This window comes from Glandiceps talaboti, chromosome 21, assembly GCF_964340395.1.
Source record: "Glandiceps talaboti chromosome 21, keGlaTala1.1, whole genome shotgun sequence".
Classification (NCBI taxonomy): Eukaryota; Metazoa; Hemichordata; class Enteropneusta; family Spengelidae; genus Glandiceps; species Glandiceps talaboti.
This window is the reverse complement of record NC_135569.1, coordinates 3,399,969-3,426,539: the sequence shown is the minus strand read 5'-3', so window position 1 is coordinate 3,426,539 and position 26,571 is coordinate 3,399,969. Positions and strand designations below refer to the sequence as shown.

The following is a 26,571-nucleotide window of genomic DNA, read 5'->3' as shown; positions in this document are numbered from 1 at the left end:
TCACAAGATAACATTAATCTGCAAAGACAGACAGTTCTTTTTTAGTTCTGTTATAGATTTTCTGACCATTTTACTCCAATATTCACCCTTTGAATTAAAGCCTGATACCCTAAATCCAGGGTGTAACTACATTGAGTTACAGAAACCAAGTTCTTATAGGATTAAGGATAAAATGACAGCTAAGATGTAAATTTTGATGTTTCTTTTGAAGTGCTTGATGTTCCAGACACCAAATTTTGAGGTTTTGATGTTATTTTAATCATGTAACTAGGCAGTTGATAACATAGATCATGTGACTATCATGTGACAGAATAATTGATAATATAGATCATGTGACTATCATGTGAGAATAGTTGATAATATAGATCATGTGACTTCACAGTTGATAACAGGTCAAGTGACTTATGTAACTTAATAGTTGATAACAGATCACATGACTATCATGTGACATAACAGTTGATAACATAAATCATGTGACCATCATGTGACTAACAGTTGATTTACAGTGTACCATGTAAAATAAAGATTCATGTAAAGTAACAGTATTCTACATTCAAGCAATACATTACACCAGTTATAAAAGACAATCAAGTACAGGTGACAACAACTGAAATCCATACTTTGTGGTCACTATAAAATGTTCACATTTGCAGTCAGCAAGTTTGTTACTTATTATAAATATCACTAAAACTTTTATATTAGTCAGCGGGCTACTGGTTTGTTACTTATTACTATTATCACCAAAACATTCACATATACAGTCAGCTGATCAAATATTTAAGATGACATATTACAATCAAAATCACAATTGGAACACTCATTAGCCATAGATACTTGTTAATTTTTGACTCATTTGCATATAATTCACATTAAGATTAACACCATGATTGACTTATTAGTATGTCACATTCCGTGGAAAAATGAGTCAACTTCTAAAAGTTACTGACGGAAAAAATCCATATGTCCAAATGTCCATAAAAGGATAAGACATGATATTATTATAAGCTGGTAATGATATATTGAATTGAATCTAAATGTTAATAGTTTTGGTATGTAGGACAAACGTCCAAAGATGAATTGCTACCAACTGGCATATGATAAAAGTACAAAGGGTAACAGTCAACTTAAGTATTTCTCTGCTTGTCACAATCATTTATAGCATCCATATCAAGTGTAAAAGTATACTACTTCACTTGCTTTAATTATCAGCTCAGCGTCTCTTAATTAATGTAATCAAGTGTCACAACTGTAATGTTCTATAGCTCTAAGTGAGATCAAGACATCTTGTAACATTGATTACTCTCTAGTCATTCTCTGACTAACTTGTGCTTTGTACTAGTAATGTTGTTAACATATTGATTACATTGAGAGACACCACATACTGGGCTGATAATTAAAGTATATGATATGGATGCTATAACAAGCAGTAAAACACCTTAGTTAACTGTTACCTGTTGTAAAGCTTGTATGAGGTGTATTGTTGCCCACAAGTGGATAAGTTAGGACATAATATTAGGCACAGAGTGGAGGTAATAGAAATCTGGATAGACAAAGGAAATCACAAGTACTTATGACAATTTCATGTAGATGATATTAATTTGAATTTTTTGAATAAAAGTTATAATCTAATGTAATGGTGATATTGTCTATTAGGATGACATCATATGATGATATGCAAATTCCTAAACTGGTAAAGTCATGATTTTGATTTATTATTTTATTTGTGATGTGTTTTTTATCAATTTGCAAATAAACAGACTGAAATCTTGCATGACTACAAAATCTGATGTGATTACATAACATCATTTTAATCAAATTATTAAACAATGTTATGCAATCATGTGAGATTTTGCAGTCTTCCAAGATTTAAGTCTTTTTTATTTTCAAATCTATACAAACTTGATCAATCAAATTACAACTTTAAGAGTCTAGCAAATACCACATTTTACTTTTTTCTTGTATACACATACATTGTACCAGCTATCTTCCATTTTGTTGTTAAAATGAACTTTCCCTCTCATCAGTAAAAATTAAAATATTTTGCTAAATTTGATTAATTTAAGATTTCTATTCTAAAAATTGCTGAGATTCAACCTTTTCTTTCAAAGAGATTATGTATAACTTAGAATGTAGCAGAAGCTGACATATATATTTTGTTTTTATTTTTTGCTTTTTGTAGCTTGATTAGCATATCCTTATTTAAAACAAGGTCTGAGAAGTCAGATATGCTAATGAGCACTAAAAGCATAAGAATGAACAAAACAAATGGCAACATATATGCAAAATGAAGCTCCAACTGAGAGAGCTCCATTGCATGTGGTCTGGAAAAATCCAAATTCTGTTCTTTTCTTTTTCTTTTAAAAAAGATAACCATCACTAAAATGCATTTCTTTGTTTTAAAACAGCCTTAATGAAAGTTGCAGCTACACTTCACTTCTCCTTTAATTGATTTGTGTTATTTTGTTGAAGTGTCTTAAATTTGATGAACATAATTTTCAGTATTTTGTGTCAGTTATGTTTAGCTTATTCAGTTTATTAGGCCACCGGCCCCATTATATTATATGAATAATTTGTGTCAGTAATTTGAATGCATCCCTTCACGGTTTATAATGTCAGTTCTATCATAGAACCTTTCGTGCAGGGTCTATGGTTCTATCACGTCTTGTATACCATAAACACAGGACTTTCCATGATTTGTACAAGTAATAATGAAAATCTAATATCACTGATGCTGAATGAGTTTAGAAAGGTATTTGTTAAAGCCATGGCCACAAAATCTGTTCTTAATCCTTTACTTGTGTTTTTTTTTAAATATCTGAAGACTGACACCTCATGCTAAGGTCTGACAAATGGTACCAATTTATGTGGATATATATTCATAAATTCTATTCTAGGAAAAGTCACAAGAAAATCTAAATATTATGCTAAGTTGACAAATGTGGAATTTTAAACCGAGATCAAAATTAAAATATAACACTGTCTACAAAAAACTTTATCTCAAAATGTGTATGTACCAAAAAATGTGGAGAAAACTTGGAGTTGAAATTCTAAGAAATATATGTATATGTCATGGCTGCTAACAGTAAATTGATCTACACCGGGAAATGATCGATGTTTGGTGTAATCTTACGATATGTAAAATATATTGAGTTGTACCGGTTTTAATGATATAAGGATATACATTACAGGTGCACTAGCTGTAACTGGGCTGGTATTTATTGCAATCAGAACAATATATTCATTGAAAATTGCTAAAATACCAATAATTAGACATTGTACATGTCAACTTTAGGTCTGTTTTATCTGTAAGCAGTATAGTAATAAATTGAAATAGTGATGTGTGAATACCCAATTTGATTGGCTATATTGCACCATACTATGTGTACTGACAAACAGATACATTTACCCACAGGTGGTTCAATACTGCTGAAGGTGTACAATAGTTATGAGTAAGTCAACAGGGCTGAAATTGGCAGTAGTTGAGGGCACATAGACCAATCTTTGTATCTAGACTACCAAACATTGTATCTTGACTACCTAATGTATAATATGGTAGTCTGTTAGACCAATGGAAATCAATAGAAATGTAGCTCAAACAGTTCACTTGAATAAATTGACTACAAGCCCAAAAGTTAAATTCGAGGCTTGAGTCAGTATATCTAGCCAAACCATTTCAAACTATATTCCAGTTGTAGTTAGAGCACCTTTAAATGATACATGTAAGTATATTTTAGGACATTACTCCTTACACATACATAAATTTACTATTTCATGTCAAATTATTGTCTAAAATCACATTCACTAAATTTTTAACCACTGTGTAAAAATCTCTATCTAAATCTCCAATAATGTGATACTTGTACTTTTTGCATCTTTTTACAGAATTTTCCTTTTTGTATACATTCAAATTATCAGTGATCTCATTTGAATGTATTTGTTGCTTCAAACGTTTTATATTTATTGAGTTTGTGTATTAAATGTTTTTCGACTTTGATTTTAATTGTGTAATTATTAATATACCGTAAGTACATAGTATGTAAGCATGACATTACATGTCTGGGTCAGAAAACATAAAAATACAAAAAAATTACCAAAAAAAAATATACAAAATACTTCAACCTCAAATGAAAGTATCATACAAAAATAACCATTCATTTTATGAAAAGATAGGATACAAATATGAATATGAATACAAAAACATTAACTATTTGGTGGGTGGTAGTCTGTCTACATCACTGATCTGTAACTATGATAATGCTTGCTAGCCATTCTAACTGATTAAGTTTAATAGCCACATCCCAAAAAGCCGATATTGGAATATTTGTATATTTAAATTGACTTAATATAGTATTACATGTAAATTACATGTAAATTATCACACTTGATGCATTTGGTACTTGTAGGAGGGTTGCAGTTACACATGTACATTTACATAATGACTTCATTTGAATAATCAGTCTGACATATGTAATCACTCCCCACTGCAACCAATCAGAGCATGTGAATATTTTCAAATCATATACCCACTTGATGCATGTTTCTATAAGAAGCTGAGTGGAGTTGAGTGCTATCATAGTCACAGATCAGTGTTGTAGACAGACTAGGTTTTTATAAAAACAAAATGACAATGCCGTAATGGTAAAGGAGGAAAGCTGGTTATATCCAGTAATGAAAACCCAGTAGTGTTAGTTACAACTGTCCAATGCACCACCCCATTGAAACAAATTTGGTCTTAATTTTGATTAATTTTTCATAGAAGCATAATGATTGTTTACTTCGTAATCAATCACTATCAGCATCCAACAAATTTACTATGTATTGATCAAGAAGCCATTGAGCTGTACCTGTAGCTGTTTACACATGGACATCAATCCAGTGTACACAGCACCATCAATGACTAGTAGACTAGTTTATAGCTAATTAGAGAGGTTATACCATGCACAAGCCAAGTTATTGTATTTGGACAGAAAATAAGGATTATATACCCTGGTTGTTGTACATCACGTCAACCTGTGTTTTTATGTAACTGGACACATTGCTCGAAATCAAGATAAGCGATGTCCTCTTACACAATGCATCTTGGGAAAATCGACTATTGGTCAGTCGTATTTTCCTTGGCTGAATGAAGAACAATATTGGAGAATAATATTTTAATTGATCTATTCTGTGGTGACGGTTTGTTTGATATATTTTTCAATGCGTAAAAATAACGGAAAGGTTACAGCTACTGGGTCTTCAATACAGTTGGGAAATGAAAACAAAACGTGATTACCTAGAGACATTGAGAGTAAATAAGTTGGAAAGATGAATACACTAGAACTGGTATACATAACAAGCAGCAAGGGATAGGACAGGCTTGGTTCACCACTCAGTATTTCTTCAAACCATGAACATAACATAATGCAGAGAGAAAGAAAAAAAAATAAAAAGAAACAAAAGTGAGAATTGATTCACATAAATATGGCAAATTGAAATGACTTTTACAAACTATTTCATGACTTTATATATATCAGTTTTTATGCTATAATGATTAAAACCAGACATGTAGTATGTTGTGATATTAGCTTTCAACTGGATATTTTAATGACACTATTCAAAATATGCCAATAGATTAGATAAATGCTAAAAGAAGCAGATATACATTCAAATGAACATGGAATATTTTGCAAACATGATGGATTTTTGAAAACATTTGATGTAGTGTATGTTACCCAATCTGAGGATGACAAATACATTATATTATTGTCTATTTTCTTTCAAAATAGGGATAAAAGTTACTCTAATATGATAAAGATAAAACTGTGCCCTTTTTAAGTCTTAGTGAAGTCCATATATGGAGATTTAGATATTACATCTAGGATATAACAATGCTACACCCTTATAAGGAAGTACACTATGCCCATATTAAGGTGCTTTACACATGTTACCATATTAGGATGTACTGCATCCATTATGAGGCATATTGAGCTATGCCCATATAAAGATGCTTAGAGTGTACTACATCCATATGTCAAGGCATACTGCATGCAGTGCCCATATTTGGAAGCAAATCATATGATATGCCCATATAAGGGTGCTTAGTGTGTGCTACATCCATAATATGATTACAGAGTGATAATATGAACAGAACCAAGGCACCCATATCACCTCCTTGAGTAATCTACCACATACAACAACAAAAGTTTTAGTTTGTGTCTGTCATAGTTTGCTGTTAGCTTGCTTTCCACAGTAGTAAGTTGAAGACTGGTCAGATTTGTAGGAATGGCCATACAATTCCACTTCAATGATGCAGCATTCTATAAATAGTCCCTATTATCCAGACTCATCACTGGGGCTTGAGCTTAATGGCTACTATACTGCCACAGAGTCTGGGGAAATAGCTAACATAATTTATGTAGCTTCCACTTTTGGTTAGTATGCATGAATCATGCAAATATAGCTGTAGATTGCATTTTATAAAATTACATTATTTGAAATTAACAGGTATCTATTGCTGCAGACTATCAAAGATGTGACACAGGAACTTAAATTTCCAGGGATTACTATTGGCATCCCCTTCTTGGCAGTGCCATTTGTCCCAATCAAAAGCAGAAGCCAGTCACATAAATTTTGTTTACTATTTTCTCAGACTCTCTGTGAGGTGGTAGCTGCTACGTGAGAACCCCCCCCCCCCCCCAATGAGTCTGGGCAACTGAGACTTTCTATAGAGTTGACCTGCATATCATCAATATAAAGCTATCCACAATATCAAATATAAATGTTATGTTCACTACTATACAACTTGTTTTTAATGACAAAAATTAATAATATGCTGATAAGATACTCTGATTATTGTGGCTTTTTTGAGTTAGGTATTACACCATGCTTGTCTATTCCATGTAAGATATTTAGACATATCAAATTCACTCCATTACATATATATCATATATTCACTATATGGTGAGTGAAATACAATGACACAACTATTATAATCTTATGCCCTATTTATAGAATCCTAGTTGATATTTGTGTCAACAATAACATTTTAATAAATTTTATAATATTGACATTGAGTAAACAAACAAACAAACAAACAAACAAACAAACAAACAAACAAACATCAATTTATATCACTACAGACAACAACACAGGTAAATATCCTCATTGTTATATATTATTCCTGGCTAATAAAACCTATGAATCAGACATAATGAAATAGCTGGAGAATAGAATAAGGGACTTATTGCCTTTTTAGTTTTGTTAAATTCTAGACTGTAAGATAAGTCATGTTGTTCAGCCCTATCAGGTTTGTTAACAATGAGTGCTGGCTCAGCATGGCACAAATGTCTGTATCTCAGAGACTAACACATATGATGACAAAATCACATAAAATCTATCTTCCACAAGGAAGAGTGAGATACCAATAATTTCAATAATTATCTTATGATTGCGTTATGGCTGTGAGGCCTCCACTGTTTAACACAATAATCAATACACATCTTTATTTGGTATAATTACCATGTCTTCAGTTTCATTCATTCACTATATAATATAATAATTATTCATTGTCAAACCTTGAAGGAGCACAAGCTGAGTTTATACAATTTTGGTGTAACTTTTAGTGTATATTTAAAAGGTACTCACAGTATTTTATGTAGTGAAGCATACTTTAACCATCATTTGCAATTTTGATTAAACTCAATACAAATCTTGTGTCAATGTATAACTTACAAATCATCTGATCATGTCATTTTTTGTATATGCAAATGTTGCGGAAATCCTTCCTATGCAAATAACTGTTTTTACAATACATGAAGACAATTGTGATAATAATGTTTAGTTCTTATATAGTGCTTTCCCACGCCATGCACAAAGCGCTTTATAATTATTACCCCTGGCTCGATTCAGAACGGCACAACGGCCCTTTTACCCTTCCTCAACTCCCTAGGGAGCATACAATCCATTGTAGCCATTTAAAAGCGCATAGGATTAAAGCCTTCACATTGCAACCTACATCCTACCAGGTCCCCAATTATACAGCTGGGTTGACTGAGGCACAGCTGCCAAGGACTTTAGCCACTCAGAAACAAACAGAGGGCAGTGACAGGGTTCGAACCTGCAACCTGTAGATTCCAAGCCGGTCACGCTAACCATTCACCCATCATGACTCCACAATGCAATAGAAGGCATTCTTCAACATTAAAACTATATTATATATTGAATAGTTTAATTGAAGTTTTAGATTCAAATATTTTCACTTAAGTAAAAGTTTATAAACTCAGTTTGTGCCACTTTTAAATAATTATAATAAGTTTTACTTCTTAGCCCAACCTTATGAAAATACAACTTGTACTCACATTCTGATTTATTTCAATTTCTTGTGTATTTTAATTTTGAGGCCCTTTGAGGACTTTTCCTCTATATTATGAATTTGTCTTAATTTCCAGATATTAAGTGTGGTTCAGTTTTTTTGGGTTTGACAACAGAAAAGTTGAAATATTCTTTAATGGAGGTGATATCTAGGTGTTGTAAATAGTGGGAAGACAGAGGTTATGCATGGAAATATGTTGGGAAGGAAGAAATGTGGACAGCATGGAATAAAAGTAAAGCTGGGAATATGTCAATTACGGAATACATTTGGAGAGAATGGGATTAAATATATTTGGGAATGGAGATGGTAACATGGAATGAGATGGGAAAGTGGGAGTGAAATGGGAAAGTACAAACTTTGGAGAGGTAGGTTCAAAGTAAGCCTGGATCTTCCAAACCTTGGTAGGTAGGACCAAGCAGGAATACAAGGATAACAGCCAAGTCATTACTCTGGCAGAGGTGATTTACTAACATCATGGATTGAAGAATGAGGGTGTGCAGCTTCTACCTGGCTGTTACTTGGTATTGGTTGGTCAATGTTTTCATAGCCACCACCACCGCCACCACCACCATCATTGGAGCTTGGTAAACCCATGCCGTAATCACCACCACGTTCCCTATATTGGTGGTACAATAGCACACACGTCAATGGCTTGAGTAGTAGATTCAATATAGCCATTCCAGCACTGAAGCGGAACTCAGATAAGTTATTCGCGTATGCATGAAAGCCTTTGGAATAGTAGATGCCTATCATTATCATATCCAGGATTATACTGACAAACATGAAAACCAGGAACTACAGGAAGAAAAAAAACACACAGTATCGAATTATCAGTATAACATGATGATAAATAGAAATATTTGCAGAATAGTAGTAAAAAAAGTGGAAAATGATAAACAAATATATAATTATGTACACAAATATATGCAAATTACAAACTAATTGTTGTGTATACTTTGGGTACTATCAGTAAATATGCAAATCGGTCACTGCATATAAAGAACAATAGGCATATGCAAATTACAAATCAATATATCTATGTTCATATCGAATAGGATGTATACGTTTGATGCCCTGATGAGAAAGCAAGTGTTTAGTTTGAGAAGACGACTTTCAGTAAGTTGTAACAGCATAATTAGATGTACACGTGATTTACTGTATTTCAGATCCCATATGGTGGAATTATGGGACAAGTTACTTTTTGTTTACTTTATATGTTAAGATTCTTATATTTAAGAACATCAGTCATGTAGCTTTTCTGTAACATATATTTATATGGACGTCGCTGTCCGAATTAAAGTCTATAATAATAATAATTAGTAACCCTAATGAACCTCCACCACCGTCTTACGTCACAGGGGTGAGGGGTGAGGGGTGGGTGGAGGAGTAATTTGCATGTGTTGAAATCAGTGTCATGCCATCTACTTACCATTAATATTGAGTCTACTGATTCTTTAGCTGCCACTGCCCACAAGCCGACAGCAAGTACAAAGAAATTCATGTACGCATAACTCGGTGTTATCCAGCTTGCCTGGACTGCCCTATAAATCAATATAACAGAATCCCATGAAATACAAAACCAAATTCCTGCAGTCATTTGGCAGTACAGAGCTGCAGCTAGATCACAGCTTTACTATTGTTTACTGCTCTTTGAATACAGGTCAGGATTATATTTATACACACAAGGCTGAAATCTAGACATGCATACAAATGTACAGTCCTGAAAGTCAGACATTGTTACAGTCCTGAATTTCAGACATACAGTCCAGAAATTCAGACATTCATAATGTCCTTAATCACAAAGTCCTTCAATTCAGGCATTCATAATGTCCTTAATCACAAAGTCCTTAAATTCAGGCATTCACAAAGTCTTTAAATTCAGGCATTTATAATGTCCTTAATCACAAAGTCCTTAAATTCAGGCATTCATAATGTCCTTAATCATAAAGTCCTTAAATACGGGCATTCATAAAGTCCTTAAATTCAGGCATTCATAAAGTCCTAAGTTAAATACAGGCATTCATAAAAGTCCTTAAATTCAGGCATTCATAAAGTCCTTAAATACAGGCATTCATAAAAGTCCTTAAATTCAGACATTCAGGCATGCAGCAGGCTATACAGTTCTGAAATTCAGGCATTCATAATGTCCTTAAATTCAGACACTCATAGAGTACTTAAATTCAGACTACATGTATACAGTCCTGAAATTCAGGCATTCATACAGTCCTGAAATTCAGGCATGCATACAGTCCTGAAATTCAGGCATTCATACAGTCCTGAAATTCAGGCATTCATACAGTCCTGAAAATCAGGCATGTATACAGTCCTGAAATTCAGGCATTCATACAGTCCTGAAATTCAGGCATTCATATAGTCCTGAAATTCAGGCATTCATACAGTCTTGAACACTATAGTGTCTGATCCAAGCTCGACACATGCATTACCATATGAGGGCATGAGAATAAGTTAACCTTCTTGTTTTGTTTTGCCCCTCTAGCTCAAAAATGAGGTAATTAAATTTTATTGCAGGTACTGAGAATTGTGACTTCTTATTTATTTCTTATTCTTAAACAATGATTTGAACTATATTTAAACAGAAAGTAAAAAAAGTGAATAAATAAATAGCCTCTGGAAATACAAATCATATTTTTATTTTGGTTGTTACTTTTTGGAAATTATATTTCATCATAAAGAATTAAATGTAATATATGATGTACAGTGTTTTTAAATGGTTGATAAAAAAAGGTAAAATCTACCTGAGTTCCCCAATTATTTTACAAGGGTTCCCCGTCAAAATAATGGTGCAAGGTTTAGCAATTTCCCCCTTCTGTTACTAGCAATCCTCAATCTTAGCAAAAACACAGCTATGCACATGTCAACATTGACTTTGCATGTCTGTGTCAACCACATTCAAAAATCTAGCACAGAGAAGTCAGGTTAAAATATATACATCATTACATACATTAGGGGCCCAAAAATGGGTTGCTATGAATTGATTTCCAACGTTTATGGGCTTCACACTCTAGTTTCACTCTCAAGAATTACACTATAGTGCAAATACATTAGTCAGTCTCCCGGTTCAGACATTAGTCAACATGCATGTGACTTACGTATATACAATGCCTGACATATATAACATATATACATATATACATGACGTACTATACTACAGACATATACACAGACAGTGACATAGATGATATATATATTATGTACTTACCAGACTGTTAAAACAAAATGTACAAGCACAATAGCCTGAAAAAATAAGAATATATACAGTTAGAGAAATTGAAATATGTTACTCGAAAATTTGCAACCTGAGTAACATTGTATTTTAACAATGGACCGTCTGTTTTTAAAACACAGCTAACAGAATATATTTGTTTTTCGTTCGATATGGCGACGATCACTCTCGTTTTTATAAAAATATGTTTTGCATTTAGTTATTCTGTTAGCATAAAATCATGACGACTTTACCTTGAGTGGTATTTTCGGCATCATATTGCAAAATAGTTTAGTGATCTCTTTGAAATGTTTAGGAACACGAACATAGGCTAGGCCTTGGCAAGGTTGTGTCCGATATATACGTCACTCGTCCTTCACAATAATCCTTTTCATTTCAGGGTCAAAGGTCAATCTAAACAGACCGCCCTCTGTTAGTGTTAACATATTACCAAAAGAGAACAACAGTGTGACGTAAATAGACTAATTTGATTTTAATTAAATGTGTTAATTTGTGCTGGGGCGATTCCATTTTATAATTGAATTGATATTTGAACGAAACATTGCAAAAATGCAGAATTTTACCCACAATTCCTTCAATATCCTGACAGCTCAAAGATGGCGACGACCATGTGAACGTGAAAGGAGGTAGGACAACCGTTTGATAAATGATAACTACACGATTTAAGACACAGGTCATACCATGTTTTCGAAACACCGTCGTGGATTACTATGCAAGAAATTAACTGCCAAATAATATGCAGCGTCGCTGGTTGGTTTTACATTGCAACAAGTTTTGTGGCCGGGTCGGGGTAGCCGCAATATTCCTTCTTACTGTTACAGTTACACTTACAAGTTACACAGCTACAGACGTACTAGCTGCAATAATTGTAGCGTCTTGTTGCGGTTTTGTGGGTTTTTTCGTCTGTTTTGGTGACTTTTTAATTTTTTGTGTTTAACCCGCACCTAACGGTTAGGTGCGGGTTAAACACAAAAAATTAAAAAGTCACCAAAACAGACGAAAAAACCCACAAAACCGCAACAAGACGCTACAATTATTGCAGCTACAGACGTACATAGTAATACAGGACTCCATGTTGACATTGTTCCTTCTCTTCCCCATCCATGATTGAAATGGGATGAGTTGAAATTGGGGATGAAATGATCCATGACCGCACAAGTGACTGCCTATTGACTTGAGTCATAGTGACAGAGACCCCTTAGGTCACTCATATTTTCCTTGGCTAAACGAAGAAAAATATTGGGGAATCACATCTGATAACATCTAATTGTTAGGATACTTTTAAAACAGGTCTCCTACTATTGTATGTTTATGAATTACTTGTTATTTTTCATACAATATGTCTTGGTTTTTACAGGTTACTGTGTGAGTAAGAAGTTCAAAGTACACCTGGTTAACGTTGAGAGTGTTTTGTCCTGCAATGATGCAGCGCTATATAAAACAGCTTGTTTTACCTTTAGGATGTATGTATCGGACAATTCTCAAGCCTACACAGATATGTAAGTACATCAGAAATCTCATAATTTATCCCAATATTTCAAAACTATGATTCTGTCCAATTGTAAATTGTCAGCATATATGCTAATGTATGCATGGTAGTTATAATACTCAATACATGTATACATGTGCATACATATACTGGTATCGCATCCATACACATACCAATGCTCATACGTGTATATACACATTATTTACTGGTATAGCATACATACACATACCAGTGCTCATACATGTATAGACACATACTGGTATCGTATACAATGTATATACACATACCAGTGCACATACATGTACATTCACATACTGGTATCGTATACATACACATACCAGTGCTCATACATGTATATACACATACTGGTATCGTATACATACACATACCAGTGCTCATACATGTATGTACACATACTGGTATCGTATACATACACATACCAGTGCTCATACATGTATATACACATACTGGTATCGTATACATACACATACCAGTGCACATACATGTGCATTCACATACACACTACTTTATGATTTTTTAGAAACAATTTAGTTCACACAACTACTGATAAACATACACATTTGTTATGAGAGATCTCCCAAAGTTTTCATAGAGTAACATGATCTGCCATATAAATTATTGAAAACTACTTAACAGAATAAACATATATTTCAATATATTATAAATCAAATGGTAACTGAAGTACAGCTTACAAAATATCACTAATGAAGATACTCAGTTTGACAATGGATTTCATTTTATGGTAGTATTGTATCTCTTTCTTTCAGATCACCTTTCTGTCAAGGCAAGATACAGCTCCAATGTAACTGTACAGGAAAGAAGTCATATGATCAGAATATGTAGCTCTATGTATTTGTTGAATCAACATAACATACCTGAACATGGTGCAGAAACACCTAGTGTCTGGCAAACGACCAATCCGAATGCATTGGACTTATCAAATTTGGGTATTGAGCACAAGTTGACCAATAGGAATGCATTGGACTTATCTAGTTCAGGTATTAAGCCCAAGTTGTGTAGGCTGTCATTATCACCTCGGCTAGGTCAGTCAGATCAGCTATATATTCTTCCAACTGTTGATAGAGTCACAGCAATTAACCATGCTATATTAGATCCTCAGATCACTAATACTGTAATGGATTGTCCAACTAAAAACAACTTGTTGGACATAATAGACCCTTTACACAATCCTATGAATGACCACCAACAGTTACCAGGTACGGCAAAAAATGAGGAGACGAAGGAAGCATCCAGTGGCAAAGGCACTGGTAGAGTTATACGGCATAGAAAACGTAAAATGAATAAACATCGACGTAAGAAATTTCTGAAAAGAACTCGATTTCTACGCTGGAGAATAAAGCAAAATAGAAAGAGAAAAAAACGGATTAAATGGAATAAGCACCTCGACAGTATAAAGTTTAAGCAGTTGTATCCATGGGAAATAAGACAAGAAATTAGGAAGAGACAAGAAGAGTGGGCCATCTACCAGAAGTTTGTTGAACACATGGAAATGACTGAAGATAACCAGACACCGATGGAAAGTAGTTCTAAGAGGAATTAAGTTGAATTTTATAAGACATTACCCAGATAGTTGAGCCTTCAGTTTTCTAAGATAGACACAAACTAAAACTATTGTCACAACATGTTGACACAACAGCTATTGAATAGTCTCAGTAGGGAGGCATCTCTGAAAACTGGTGTATTTAAAGTTCCATGAACTTGCAGTGTTGTTTTGGTCCTTCCAATGTTTACACTATGTTGATCACAGAGTGATTAGAATTAAACAAAACAGAGGAACCGCTGTCAGCCACTTGTGTAATCTACCACATTGAACTTGAAGAACAAATAGATTTAGTTTGCATCTATCTTAGTAAACCAGGGCTGGATTACTAGTATTGTTTAACACTAGAAGATCAACTATTGGCAAGCTATCACAGTCAAAAACTATACCTATTATTTTGCCATTGATATCAGCTATCGATGGACATTAGTGTAAAGTTTTTCTCAATTGATGTCACATTCAACCTCATCCAGTGTTTTACACTATATTGAGTATTGGCAGGTGATCATATCTGCGTAACTTAGGCACTGCTATCATCCACTTGTGTAATCTACAATGTGCAACAACAAAAGTCTTAGTTTGTCAATAGTATATTTGTCATAGTAATATTGTAGGCAAATTGTTGGACTCATTAGACCCTTCATAATGGACAAATTTTAGAATGATTGCGAGTTTATTGTTTTAGTTTGAAGTGTATGGTTTGGTAGTTGTTGATATTTCAGCATGCTTAGAACATAGATCTCCTCTTGGGCTATGACCACAAGTGTTTGCCTGTGATGTAGATCTTTGTGAATTAATGGTAAAAGTAACACTTGATGCGTTGTATATCATATATACAGATTTGCAAAGTAATAGTTCTGACTTTGAACAAAATTGGATCATTTCAAACTGTAGCTGTACGTCAAGACTCCCAATATGATGTACTTCATAAAAATAATTTTTTTTACCAGTGGACCTAATAAACAAAAACAGAAACTTATTGTATTAATGATCTGTGTTTATTGTCTTTTGCTAATAATGTGTATGTATGTGTGTGCGTGTGTGCGTGCGTGCGTATGTAGTACTACGTACGTACGTATGTATGTATGTATGTATGTGTGCATGTGTGTATAAATTAGACAAAAAGTCGATACAGGTATGTTAAATTACTTTGTTATGATTGGTTTCAAGCGAAGTTTTACTACTAGTATCACTAAAATCATTCTTGAAGATGGTGCAAGTAAAGAAGACTAGATTGTATTGCATTTATGAGATGGTTAGAATCAAAGTCGCCATGTTTTTATTTACTGCCAGCGTATCTATTTTGGCTATTAACTTATTTTAGCACTTCTGTAGGCTGAAACAATTTTTGTGCTAAAAGAAATCATCATGGAATGGAATCACTTTCAGGTAAATTCTAAATAACCATAGGTAATATGTACAGACAAATCGATTGTTATTTTAGTCTGTATCAACCGTTGTCTAACCACAGTTAATGACTGGGTGGGTGGACGTGGATGAATTTCAAATTGTACCCCAGGACTTCTAGAGCAACAGCTTTGACTATACTGTGAGTGAAGGTATAAATGGTAACGATACTGTAACTGGACTGGGTGGAGGTGTAAATCGTAACGGTACTGTATAGCCTGGAACTAGACTGTGTGTGGAGGTGTAAATGGTAACGATACTGTATAGGAACTAGACTATGTGAGTGGAGGTGTAAATGGTAACAATACTGTATAGGAACTAGACTATGTGAGTGGAGGTGTATATGGTAACGATACCGTATAGGAACTAGACTGTGAGTGGAGGTGTAAATGGTAACGATACTGTATAGGAACTAGACTATGTGAGTGGAGGTGTAAATGGTAACAATACTGTATAGGAACTAGACTGTGAGTGGAGGTGTAAATGGTAACAATACTGTATAGGAACTAGACTATGTGAGTGGAGGTGTATATGGTAACGATACCGTATAGGAACTAGACTATGTGAGTGGAGGTGTAAATGGTAACAATACTGTATAGGAACTAGACTATGTGAGTGGAGGTGTAAATGGTAACAATACTGTATAGGAACTAGACTATGTGAGTGGAGGTGTAAATGGTAACGATACTGTATATGAACTAGACTATGTGAGTGGAGGTGTAAATGGTAACGATACTGTATAGGAACTAGACTGTGAGTGGAGGTGTAAATGGTAACGATACTGTATAGGAACTAGACTGTGAGAGGAGGTGTAAATGGTAACGATACTGTATAGGAACTAGACTATTGTGTGTTCTTTTAAATCAACACATTATAATAAAAATGAATTCACAGTAAGTACACTAGTCAAAAATTGTCAATCTGTCAAGTGGTGTGACCTGATTAAAATGGGAAAAAAGGTTTTCCACTATTTAAAAAAAAAATCATACATCCTTCCTCCTCAGTTCTCCGACCATTCCATCTTTTATTGAAAACAATTTTGGTACAACAGATGTCGGGGTAAATTTCTTGGAGAACCACCATGCATGGCCCATCATGTATGTAGATAAAGAATTCAGCAACATTATAAAAACACACAAAAAATCGCTATCACTTCTTGAATTATTAAATGTTTTCCACCCTCCTTTCATTTCTTCCGTGTAGAGCTGTTTACGGTGATAATACAGTATCAACACTATTGAATTTTCAAGTTGTAAACCACAAAAGTGTTCATCAATACGTTTTGAACTATCAAGGCTTTTTCATTCAGTTGTCGTCCATGACAACGGAATTAAAAACTTGATTCAATTACAAGATGCATCAATAAGTCACGTGTCACAGTCTAACTGATATCTTTCGGTAAATATGGTATTTTTGTTAGGTTTGTGTCCTCGATAATTTTTGTAAATAGGCTTTATTTTTTCATGAACGGGCTGACGATAACGTTGTTTCCTGTATACTGCAGATTGAAATGAAATGTGTACTGTATTACAGTGTTACTTGGCTTGTTTTCTTGTTCACGTGAATAACATCATTTTACGAGTAAAAGTCAGAGTACGTACTTGTTATTTTTTAAAATAAAAGTAGATGAATTCTTTATCGTTGCATTGTTGCTTTGTGTAACATACTAAATTGACAACCTGCAATGACAATCCACAAAAAAACTCCTGTAAATGGAGGTGTTATGATGACATTGAGATGGTGATGATTATGACATGGTGACAGATTCAAAACTAAGCTTAAATTTCACTCAAGATTTAAACTTGCCACTACACTACCTACAAATAGTATTGGCCACGAATTAAAAGGTACAATGGCTTTTCATAAGTTAGTGGCCAATTTATAGTAAATATTTCTTGCTTATTTGATGAATAAAATGCCCCAGTTGCAGCTAGTGCAGGTTTAAGCCCGAGTAGCATGTTTTGCTTGGAACATTTTACGTATAAATAAATGGTTTCTGGCGAATGTAACGTTAACGTTTCCATGGTAACCTTGCTAAGTTATCACTTTTCATGTAGGTGCGCAGATCTTTTACTTGCTCATCGCTGTCAATGTCGAATTGAATAAAGGAAGGGAGGAAGGAAGGAAGGGAGAGGTAGGAATGAATGAATGAATGAATGAATTATTATATTAATTGAGTCGATGATGTCATATTTTGAGCTGACAAAATTGCGGATACCTTCGTCGATTTTCCAACCAACCAACCAACCAACCAACCAACCAACCAACCAACCAAGTAACCAACCAAGTAACCAACCAACCAACCAACCAACCAACCAACAAACCAACCAACCAAACAAACAAACAAACTACGTGAATAGAAATTTGTTTTGCTTTTTACTACAGCACTTCGCCTTTTCTTTATCTTTCTTTTTTGTAATGAGAATAACACATTTCTATTTTAAGACATTAGTTGTACATATCAGTAAAAAAACAAACAAACAAAAGAAACAACTTGAATAGAAATGACATACTGTTTTTTTGTTTTTTTCACAACATATTGTGTCATTCACAGTGTACTATTTTTAGTACATGTACCTCGGCGAATATAAGGTCCGTTCATTGCAGGTCATGAAACCCGTCTAATGCCAACGCCCAGCTATATAAACGGTTAAGTGTCATGGCGGACAGAGCTAGCTAAATATAAAGACAAGCTAACTACAGATATCACCGTTTGGAAAGGCTAAAAGGACCTCCGGATTCTGCGGCAAGTAGAACGGTAAAGATCTATCAGTCTTTTTATCAATATATAGAACACGTTTGATATTTTATAACTAATGACAAAGATAAAGCAAAAGCAAGTGTACGCTGATGACAGAATGGACCGTACAAATTTTGTTTCGATCGATGTCATTCGATTGTGTTTTGTCAGATTTACCGCACTCTTGCTCTTTGTCAACACGGATTGTCGAAGGGGATTATTATTTAGCGGGAAATAGCGAAGATATTTTGAATTTAATTTTTGATCTTGAGAAATCAGATTTCACTTGGATTGGCCCTCAGTCCAGCTATGCAACAGGAACTGAGAGAATCACTGTGACTGGATAGGGAAGTATTTCCGTTTACTTTTATATATCTGTCGGGCACAGAAGAATGAAAGAAAAAATGTTAACATTTGGTTTAACCCAATCAAGCGATATCTTATGAATAATTAGAACAGTTAATAGATAGCCGAGTGAAAACACCCTAATATTAGATGACAGACATCCTAGACAAATACTAATAATGATAAAGATACGTGATATGGCGACGTGACGGACGAGTAACGTTAGCTACTTCCTGGTTGTGCTGCCCCTTACAATTTACTGCTTTGTACGTCTTGCACACAGTTTATTCTTGTGTACTGAACTTTTCATCATTCAGCAATTGTCTACGTGTTTTCTTTTGTTAATAAGCTCGAATTTTGATCAAAAAGGTCCATGCAAAATATGTGTCGACAGAAAAGGCGTTGTCATTGTCAGAAGGCTTAGTGCAGTGTCATCATGCATGTAAAAGGAAGTGCATTCATTCCGTGTATGTAGCCAGGAAGATAAAGTAATTGGTCACTTGCCTGATTTTGAAAACCTCTGATTCAAGTGGCACATCATGTACTGTGTTTCCAATGCCAGACAGGATTGATGAACTGGTATATTTGTCAAACTCAATTCATGCAATGTGTGAGGGGACGAAGTTATTGTCAAATGAGTAAACAAGTTATTGCTAATTTTTGACCACTAGGCAAGTTAACTCTTAGTCGTCGAACATTTTGTATTTGTGTATGTTTTTCTCAACACAAACCAATTTGGAACACTGGCAAAATGAGCGTGACTGGCATTAAAATTGTGTGTGTTCTTGTGTATATTACCATTAGTTTGAGGTCATCCTACATGTGATGATATAGAGAAGTACATATGAAGTATAATTTGTAGTCATGATGCAACTAAACAATAACAAGCAAGTGAGATTATTCATTTTCAACTTCTATCCTGGACTGTTTAACTGGTAAGGCAGATTTTGATTCGCTATATGTACAGATGTACGTGCAAGATTTGAATGCAAACTCCTATGGTATTGCATCAGATATACATGTAGGAAGGAGGCACTTACTCATAGAACAACAAAATCAAAAAGAAATGACAAACAAATAAAGGAGGTAAACAAAGAAATCCAAGGATATTCACAACATCAGTTTTTAATCAGATTAATAGACAAACTCTTACACACATTTTGATCAACTTAGACATTTTTGATTTCATGAAACAACTTTGTTTCCTGTGAGATATATAATAGCTCATGCAGCGACTGTGAAGCGGCCATGTAGTGGCTCAGTGGCTAGTACGCATGTGTGTGACTGTCCTATACACTATGCGATTTTTTTTGGGTGCAAGGATGCATTTCGGCACAATGACTGCATGTGCATATACTATGCGCATTCTCCATGTTAAGTGTGCTATCTACAATATCATCGTGAGGCAGTCAGTCACAAATGAATCTATCCTGCGTGAGCTTATGGGCTTTGCCTAATTATTATTAGGTTTATGTACTAAGTTTAGAGATAGATGGTTGCATACAACTACATGTATGTAGACACTCGTGAGCTGATGTGCAGCCAATAGATCAATTCATGTTCTGATTTTCCATACAAGACAAAGTACTTTCTTTTAGTGAAGAATGACGCCATGCCTATTCTCTCTACATATATTTTGCACAGACCTTTTTGATTGCAATTTGAGCTTAGTAATGCAAGAAACACAAGAAGTCAGTTGCTGAATGATTAAAAGTTCAGTACACAATCTTGAGTAAACTTTGTGCAAGACTTAATGTTGTAGACATAAAGCAGTAAATGACAAGGGGCAACAAATCCAGGAAGTAGCTAATGTTATATCATACCACTATATCACACCATGTATCTTTATCATTATCAATATTTGTCTAGGATGTCTGTCATCTGATATTTAGGTGTTTTCACCTGGCTATCTATTAAATGTTCTATTATTCATAAATATACTATAGCAAGACTGAATGAATTTTGTCTAAATAGTAAAGGAAATGAGCTGGCATGCCACCATATTGAGACCTGAAAATTTTGGTGCTTGTGTGTCTGTGTGTAGTTGAACTATGTTTAATGGTTTATTTCATTTGAGAAACTGTGGCAAGAAATTATGATTTTGTTGTGTAAAATTTGCAGTTCTTATAATTGGTGTCTGCATGGTTGTATCAAACAAGCAGTGAACACTGACATAAACAGGCCGTAATTATCAACTATACAGGATAATACAGCCCAATTTTACAGCTAAAATGATGTTCATTTGGTGTTTCATTCATGTAACACGACATTTGTAATACACGCCCTCAGACAACTTCTAATGCAAAGAAATAATTACATAGGTGCCATGCACAGGTGGAATGTAGAAGTAGTCAAGTTGAAGTGTTGATTATCAGTTAGGAAATTAACAATTGCAGCCATTGAAATCATCAAGTCCAAACTCCATGAGTAATGTTTTCATTTGAAGCCTGTTTTACTACACTTTGAAAGAATAGCAATGCTTATCACTGTTCAATGTGATGTGATAAAGGTTTCTGCTGTGTTTATTGTGTCTATGTTATTGTTAGTCTAGAGTTGAAATATGTCTATCTTCTGTGTAAAAAATGTAACGTCCCTCCCATGAGTGAAACACAGTGCCAACATCATTTTAGCTATATTTGAAATGTTGTGTGTCTCTCTTTGTAGGACAGAATACTACTACTAGAAGGGTGGTACAGTTAGCAAAGAAGGGGACAGAGATATATGCATTCAGCTATGCAGACCATAAAGTGTGTTGTAGTTGGTGATGGTGCTGTGGGTAAAACCTGTCTCCTGATTTCATATACTACAAATAAATTTCCTTCAGAATATGTACCAACGGTAAGTGTAGTGGCATAGTGTTTGTTTTCAAATAACAGATACATTTCCTTCAGAATATGTACCAACGGTAAGTATAGTCGCATAGCATTTGCTTTATACAATAAATTCCCTTTTTCAATATGTACCAATAGCAAGTGTAGGCATTTAGTGTTTGTTTTCAAATGACAGATAAATTTCCTCCAGAGTATGTACCAATGGTAAGTGTAGTCATATAGTGTTTGTTTTCATACCTCAAATAAATTTCTCTCTAGAGTATGTACCAACAATAAATGTTATGTTTATTATTTGGCATGACTAAACTTGGGATGCAGATCAGTCATGTCGAAATGGAAGAAATAGTATGCAATCTTTGAATATTGGATCCAAGAAAGATGTTGACGTCAATGATGATAGAAAATTTCATTTCCAAATAAATACACACTACACTTCATCTTCATGCACTTTACAAGGCTAAGATGAAGATAGAAATTAAAGATGATGAGAGACATTTAATAGAAATGTTATCACCCATCATAAAGGGTTAATGGTTCAAATACATAGTATAGTACACATTTATGCCATCTCAATAGTCGAGGTAATCTTGAGATGTCCATATCTGGAGATGAGTTTATCATTTATTGGGTTTTTACAGGATTTGTCAAAATATGAAGACTTGTGATTGTAAATCTGTTTGTTTGCAATTCTTCGCAATATTATATAACATGTATTTTGTTCATCTGTAGGTATTTGATAACTATGCTGTCACTGTTATGATAGGTGGTGAACCATATACATTGGGTTTATTTGATACTGCTGGTAAGTCAACCCTTTAGTATAATAATAATAAACTTTATTCCTCCAAATAAATTCGAAAATTTGTTGAGTGGTCGCCACAAGAGCAGCGCCCTAGTGCCTAAGTGTTGAAGAAGCAGGAGGAAACCGGAGTACCCGGGGAAAACCTACGTTGTTCAGCAGGGTCAAACTGAGCCACACCCTTCTTACATGCAGACCTTGTTACATTTTTAATCAAACCCAGCCAACACCTGGCTGTTGCTAAACATATTTGCATACAATTTTAGTGTGGGTCATCTATGACCTATCACTTCAAAAATTGTGGGTCAGGTCCGAAAAATGTGTTTCAAATGACCCAAAAACCCCCTCTGGCTGCAACACTGACTCTGTCAACAGGCTGTGGTTTCATTCACATTACAAAAGTGTTATGGCTAATTTAATATAGTACATAGCACTTTTCTTGCTGGTCCTGTAAATTAATTGAGAGTTGAAATACATGTCGTAGTAAGCTCTTCCACGTATCCCAAATTGAACAATCCTAGGTTTTCCTGTCATTTTCTTTTTTTGTGTGTTGAATTGAATATTTGTGAAATTTACTAGAGTATTGTTGTGTTTACGTTTTTGTACAGGGCAAGAAGACTACGACAGATTGAGACCACTCAGCTACCCACAAACAGATGTCTTCCTTGTATGTTTTTCTGTTGTTTCACCATCATCATTTGAAAATGTGAAAGAAAAGGTAAGATAGGTATAAAATAATAAATCAGAGTTAGAAATTAGTTTGTTGATATGGTATCATCTACATGTCAAAATTTGTTCTCATAACCCTATTGGCTGGTCAAAACACATACTCATATTCCCTGTTGGCTGGTCAAGAGAAGTCTTGGCCCCATTGGTTGGTCAAAAACGTATACTCACAACCCTATTGGCTGGTCAACACACATACTTATAACCCTAACAATACATTTAGTTTGTATCTATCACAGATTGTTGATAGCTTGCTTTCCATGGTAGTATATATTATGTGATTTCAAAGTCTGTTTACATTATGCTAAATGTATTATTTTCTCTAAACAGTGGGTTCCAGAGATAACTCATCACTGTCCTAAAACGCCATTTCTGTTGGTTGGAACTCAAGTTGATCTTCGTGATGATGCACCTACAGTGGAAAAATTGGCAAAGAATAAACAGAGACCAATATCTCCAGACCAAGCCGAAAAACTAGCAAGAGAACTGAAAGCAGTGAAGTATGTTGAATGTTCAGCCCTCACACAGGTTAGTAATGAATGTTGTGAAGTACCTGGAATATTCAACCCTTGCTCAAATTAGACAGACACTCTGATTGGCTAGCATTTGTATACATTATTAACAGGCATGCTGATAGGCTAGTGTGTTTTATACACTGAACTACAGATACACTGATTGGCTCGTGTGTTATATACACTGAACTACAGATACACTGATTGGCTAGTGTCTTATATACACTGCACTACAGATACACTGATTGGCTAGTGTGTTATATACATTGTGAACTAAACATATGCTGATTGGCTAGTATGTTTTATATACTGAACTACAAGCACTCTGATTGGCTAACGTGTATATATTATGAACTAAACGTGCCGACTGGTTAGTATGTTTTATACATCCTGAACTGAAGGCATGTTGATTGGCTAGCATGTCTGTCCATCATGAATTGAGGGCATGCTGATTGGTCAGTATTTTTTAAAAATAAACTGCTCTACAGACACACTGAAAACTTCTTTTCAGGACATAAATTGTAAATTCTGCATATAAATAAATATTTTCACAGTAGTTTCAGTTGTTTTTTGGAATTTTCTGCAGAAGACATTTGGAAGATATAGTAGAAACCTAGTGATAATATATATATCACATCTCATTTTTTTACAGAAAGGACTAAAGAATGTTTTTGATGAAGCTATTCTTGCAGCATTGGAGCCACCAGAACAACCCAAAAAGAAGAAGTGTCGAATATTATAAAAAACAAACAAACAAACAAACAGAATTGAAGATATTAGTATTGTACCTAGTCAGGTAGCTTGGTAATGACTTGGCATATAAAGACCACACAGTGTGAAAGCCTTAGTCTTCATGCTCCTCAATCTGGTTCTTTGTACGTACGTATGTATGTGTGTGTGTGTGTGTGCTTAAAACATTTGATACTTCCAGCAGAGTTGAACCGTCAACTGATAATGTTTACATCTCACAGACATCAGTCATGTCATAATTTGTTATTTCAACACCAGTTACTCAGACAATATTTTCAATTTATTATTATTTTTTTTTTGCCAAAGGTGATGTAACCTTTTTCAAAGCTGTGTCAAGTTGTGCGGGAAGCAGAAATTTGGTGGTATGCACACACGAAATTGTAAATTCTTCTTTGTTTTCTAAAAAACGTTGTTGGTACATGTTTGTAGAGTTCGTGATCACACTGTGTGAGTCGCCAATGCAAGTGACCACCTAGCATGTACACAAACATTATGTAAGGTGACCACCTAGCATGTACACAAACATTGTCAGGTGACCACCTAGCATGTACACAAACATTATGTAAGGTGACCACCTAGCATGTACACAAACATTGTCAGGTGACCACCTAGCATGTACACAGACATTATGTCAGGTGACCACCTAACATGTATATGTATGTCAGGTGACCCCTAGCATGTACACATATGTCAGGTGACCACTTAGCAACTGTATATGTGTAATGTGACCACCTAGCATATACATGTGTGTAAGGTGACCCCTTAGCATATACACGTGTGTAAGGTGACCACCTAACACATACATATGTGTAAGGTTACATCTACATACATGAATGATTTTGTAGTGGAGGTAGTTTAGCTTGAAACCAGACAAAGAAAAGAAATGTTGTACAGTGAATGGTCTTTTCAATACAAAAAAGGAGTGAAGTGCTTTGTATGAATGTCAGTAGGAAGTGATTAGTACTTATTGTTAGAATTAGTATTTCATTTTGTTTTGTGTACGAGAGCTACCAAGTAGATTTCAAATGATTTGTTACACTATTAGTCATGAAAGGGGGTACACAGCAGAATATTACCAACAAAAAAATTTACAGGGTTGAGGGAAATGTGACTTTTTTGATGAAAACATCCCAAATGAGTCCAAAAAATGATGAAGTTAATGGAAGCCAAGGCTACTAAACGGTTTTGTTTTGGACTTACATAGAATTACCTAGTTATACATTGTATATATGTAGTTGTATTGTTTTCAAAATACTGTAATTTTTTGTTTTCTTCAAAGCAACCGATATTGGAGTCAAGTGTGCCTTTTCCATTTGCTTCCTGGTTTAATCACTTGTGTAGTCTTTCCAATTGAAGTCAAAACATTTTATACCTTGCTCTCAACAACAACATGATGTATTTAGAGAAAACTTAGTTGTGCAGTAAATTAGTAGCTTTGCTAGATTATTAATTAAGAAGTATAAACAGTTAATGCTACACTTTGTGGATGTCCTTCAGAATTTATTAATAAAAGTTCTGATGCACAAAGTTGTGTTATCATTTATTTATCTCCTGGAGATTCAGTCCTTGGAAGTATTCAAGGTGTTTGTGTGTTTGTGTACATTTTGTGTGTTTGTGGTATGTGTGAGTGTGTATGTACATGTACATGTGTGTTGTACATTTGTGTGCATACATACATGTGTGTGTTTCTATATGTGTATGCATGTCTATATGTGCGTTTGTGGTTAGATTTGGTGGAAGGGATTTTTCAGAGTGTAAGGATTAAGTTATGTATTTCAATGTGTGTGTCTGTGTTT

At 34.5% G+C, this 26,571-nt stretch overlaps 3 protein-coding genes across 4 annotated transcripts; 2 read left to right on the top strand and 1 right to left on the bottom strand.

The window, feature by feature from the left end:
• Window positions 1-8,794: 8,794 nt before the first annotated feature.
• On the bottom strand, window positions 8,795-11,961 carry LOC144451633 (type-1 angiotensin II receptor-associated protein-like). Its single transcript, XM_078142527.1, has 4 exons — window positions 11,828-11,961; window positions 11,571-11,605; window positions 9,780-9,891; window positions 8,795-9,145 (listed from the first exon to the last, which is right to left on the bottom strand). The coding sequence occupies exons 1-4, from the start codon at window positions 11,849-11,851 to the stop codon at window positions 8,795-8,797; spliced, it is 522 nt and encodes a 173-aa protein (XP_077998653.1). The 5' UTR covers window positions 11,852-11,961.
• Window positions 11,962-12,184: 223 nt separating this feature from the next.
• LOC144451587 (uncharacterized) lies at window positions 12,185-15,571 on the top strand. The gene is made up of 3 exons (XM_078142475.1): window positions 12,185-12,220; window positions 12,952-13,093; window positions 13,872-15,571. Exons 2-3 carry the CDS (start codon window positions 13,015-13,017, stop codon window positions 14,663-14,665), a joined length of 873 nt encoding a protein of 290 aa, XP_077998601.1. The 5' UTR covers window positions 12,185-12,220; window positions 12,952-13,014; the 3' UTR covers window positions 14,666-15,571.
• Window positions 15,572-18,699: 3,128 nt separating this feature from the next.
• LOC144451087 (cell division control protein 42 homolog) lies at window positions 18,700-26,318 on the top strand. 2 transcript variants are annotated; one of them, XM_078141857.1, is made up of 6 exons: window positions 18,700-18,830; window positions 21,822-21,995; window positions 22,718-22,790; window positions 23,396-23,505; window positions 23,844-24,041; window positions 24,678-26,318. In XM_078141857.1, exons 2-6 carry the CDS (start codon window positions 21,879-21,881, stop codon window positions 24,765-24,767), a joined length of 588 nt encoding a protein of 195 aa, XP_077997983.1. In that variant the 5' UTR covers window positions 18,700-18,830; window positions 21,822-21,878; the 3' UTR covers window positions 24,768-26,318. The 2 variants fall into 2 exon arrangements, with proteins under 2 accessions (XP_077997983.1, XP_077997984.1); XM_078141858.1 differs by having other exon boundaries at window positions 18,714-18,830; window positions 21,827-21,995.
• The last annotated feature ends 253 nt before the right edge of the window (window positions 26,319-26,571 follow it).

What these genes read in the sequence shown, in the direction of transcription:
- LOC144451633 (XM_078142527.1), bottom strand. Translation starts at nt 11,851, where the DNA reads ATGATGCCGAAAATACCACTCAAG. An exon ending in TGCCGAAAATACCACTCAAG is followed by an intron (nt 11,606 to 11,827) that starts GTAAAGTCGTCA and finishes TTATTTTTTCAG; the next exon opens with GCTATTGTGCTTGTACATTT. An exon ending in CATTTTGTTTTAACAGTCTG is followed by an intron (nt 9,892 to 11,570) that starts GTAAGTACATAA and finishes ATTGATTTATAG; the next exon opens with GGCAGTCCAGGCAAGCTGGA.
- LOC144451587 (XM_078142475.1), top strand. Translation starts at nt 13,015, where the DNA reads ATGATGCAGCGCTATATAAAACAGCTTGTTTTACCTTTAGGATGTATG. An exon ending in TCTCAAGCCTACACAGATAT is followed by an intron (nt 13,094 to 13,871) that starts GTAAGTACATCA and finishes TCTTTCTTTCAG; the next exon opens with ATCACCTTTCTGTCAAGGCA.
- LOC144451087 (XM_078141857.1), top strand. Translation starts at nt 21,879, where the DNA reads ATGCATTCAGCTATGCAGACCATAAAGTGTGTTGTAGTTGGTGATGGT. An exon ending in GGGTTTATTTGATACTGCTG is followed by an intron (nt 22,791 to 23,395) that starts GTAAGTCAACCC and finishes GTTTTTGTACAG; the next exon opens with GGCAAGAAGACTACGACAGA. An exon ending in AATGTTCAGCCCTCACACAG is followed by an intron (nt 24,042 to 24,677) that starts GTTAGTAATGAA and finishes ATTTTTTTACAG; the next exon opens with AAAGGACTAAAGAATGTTTT.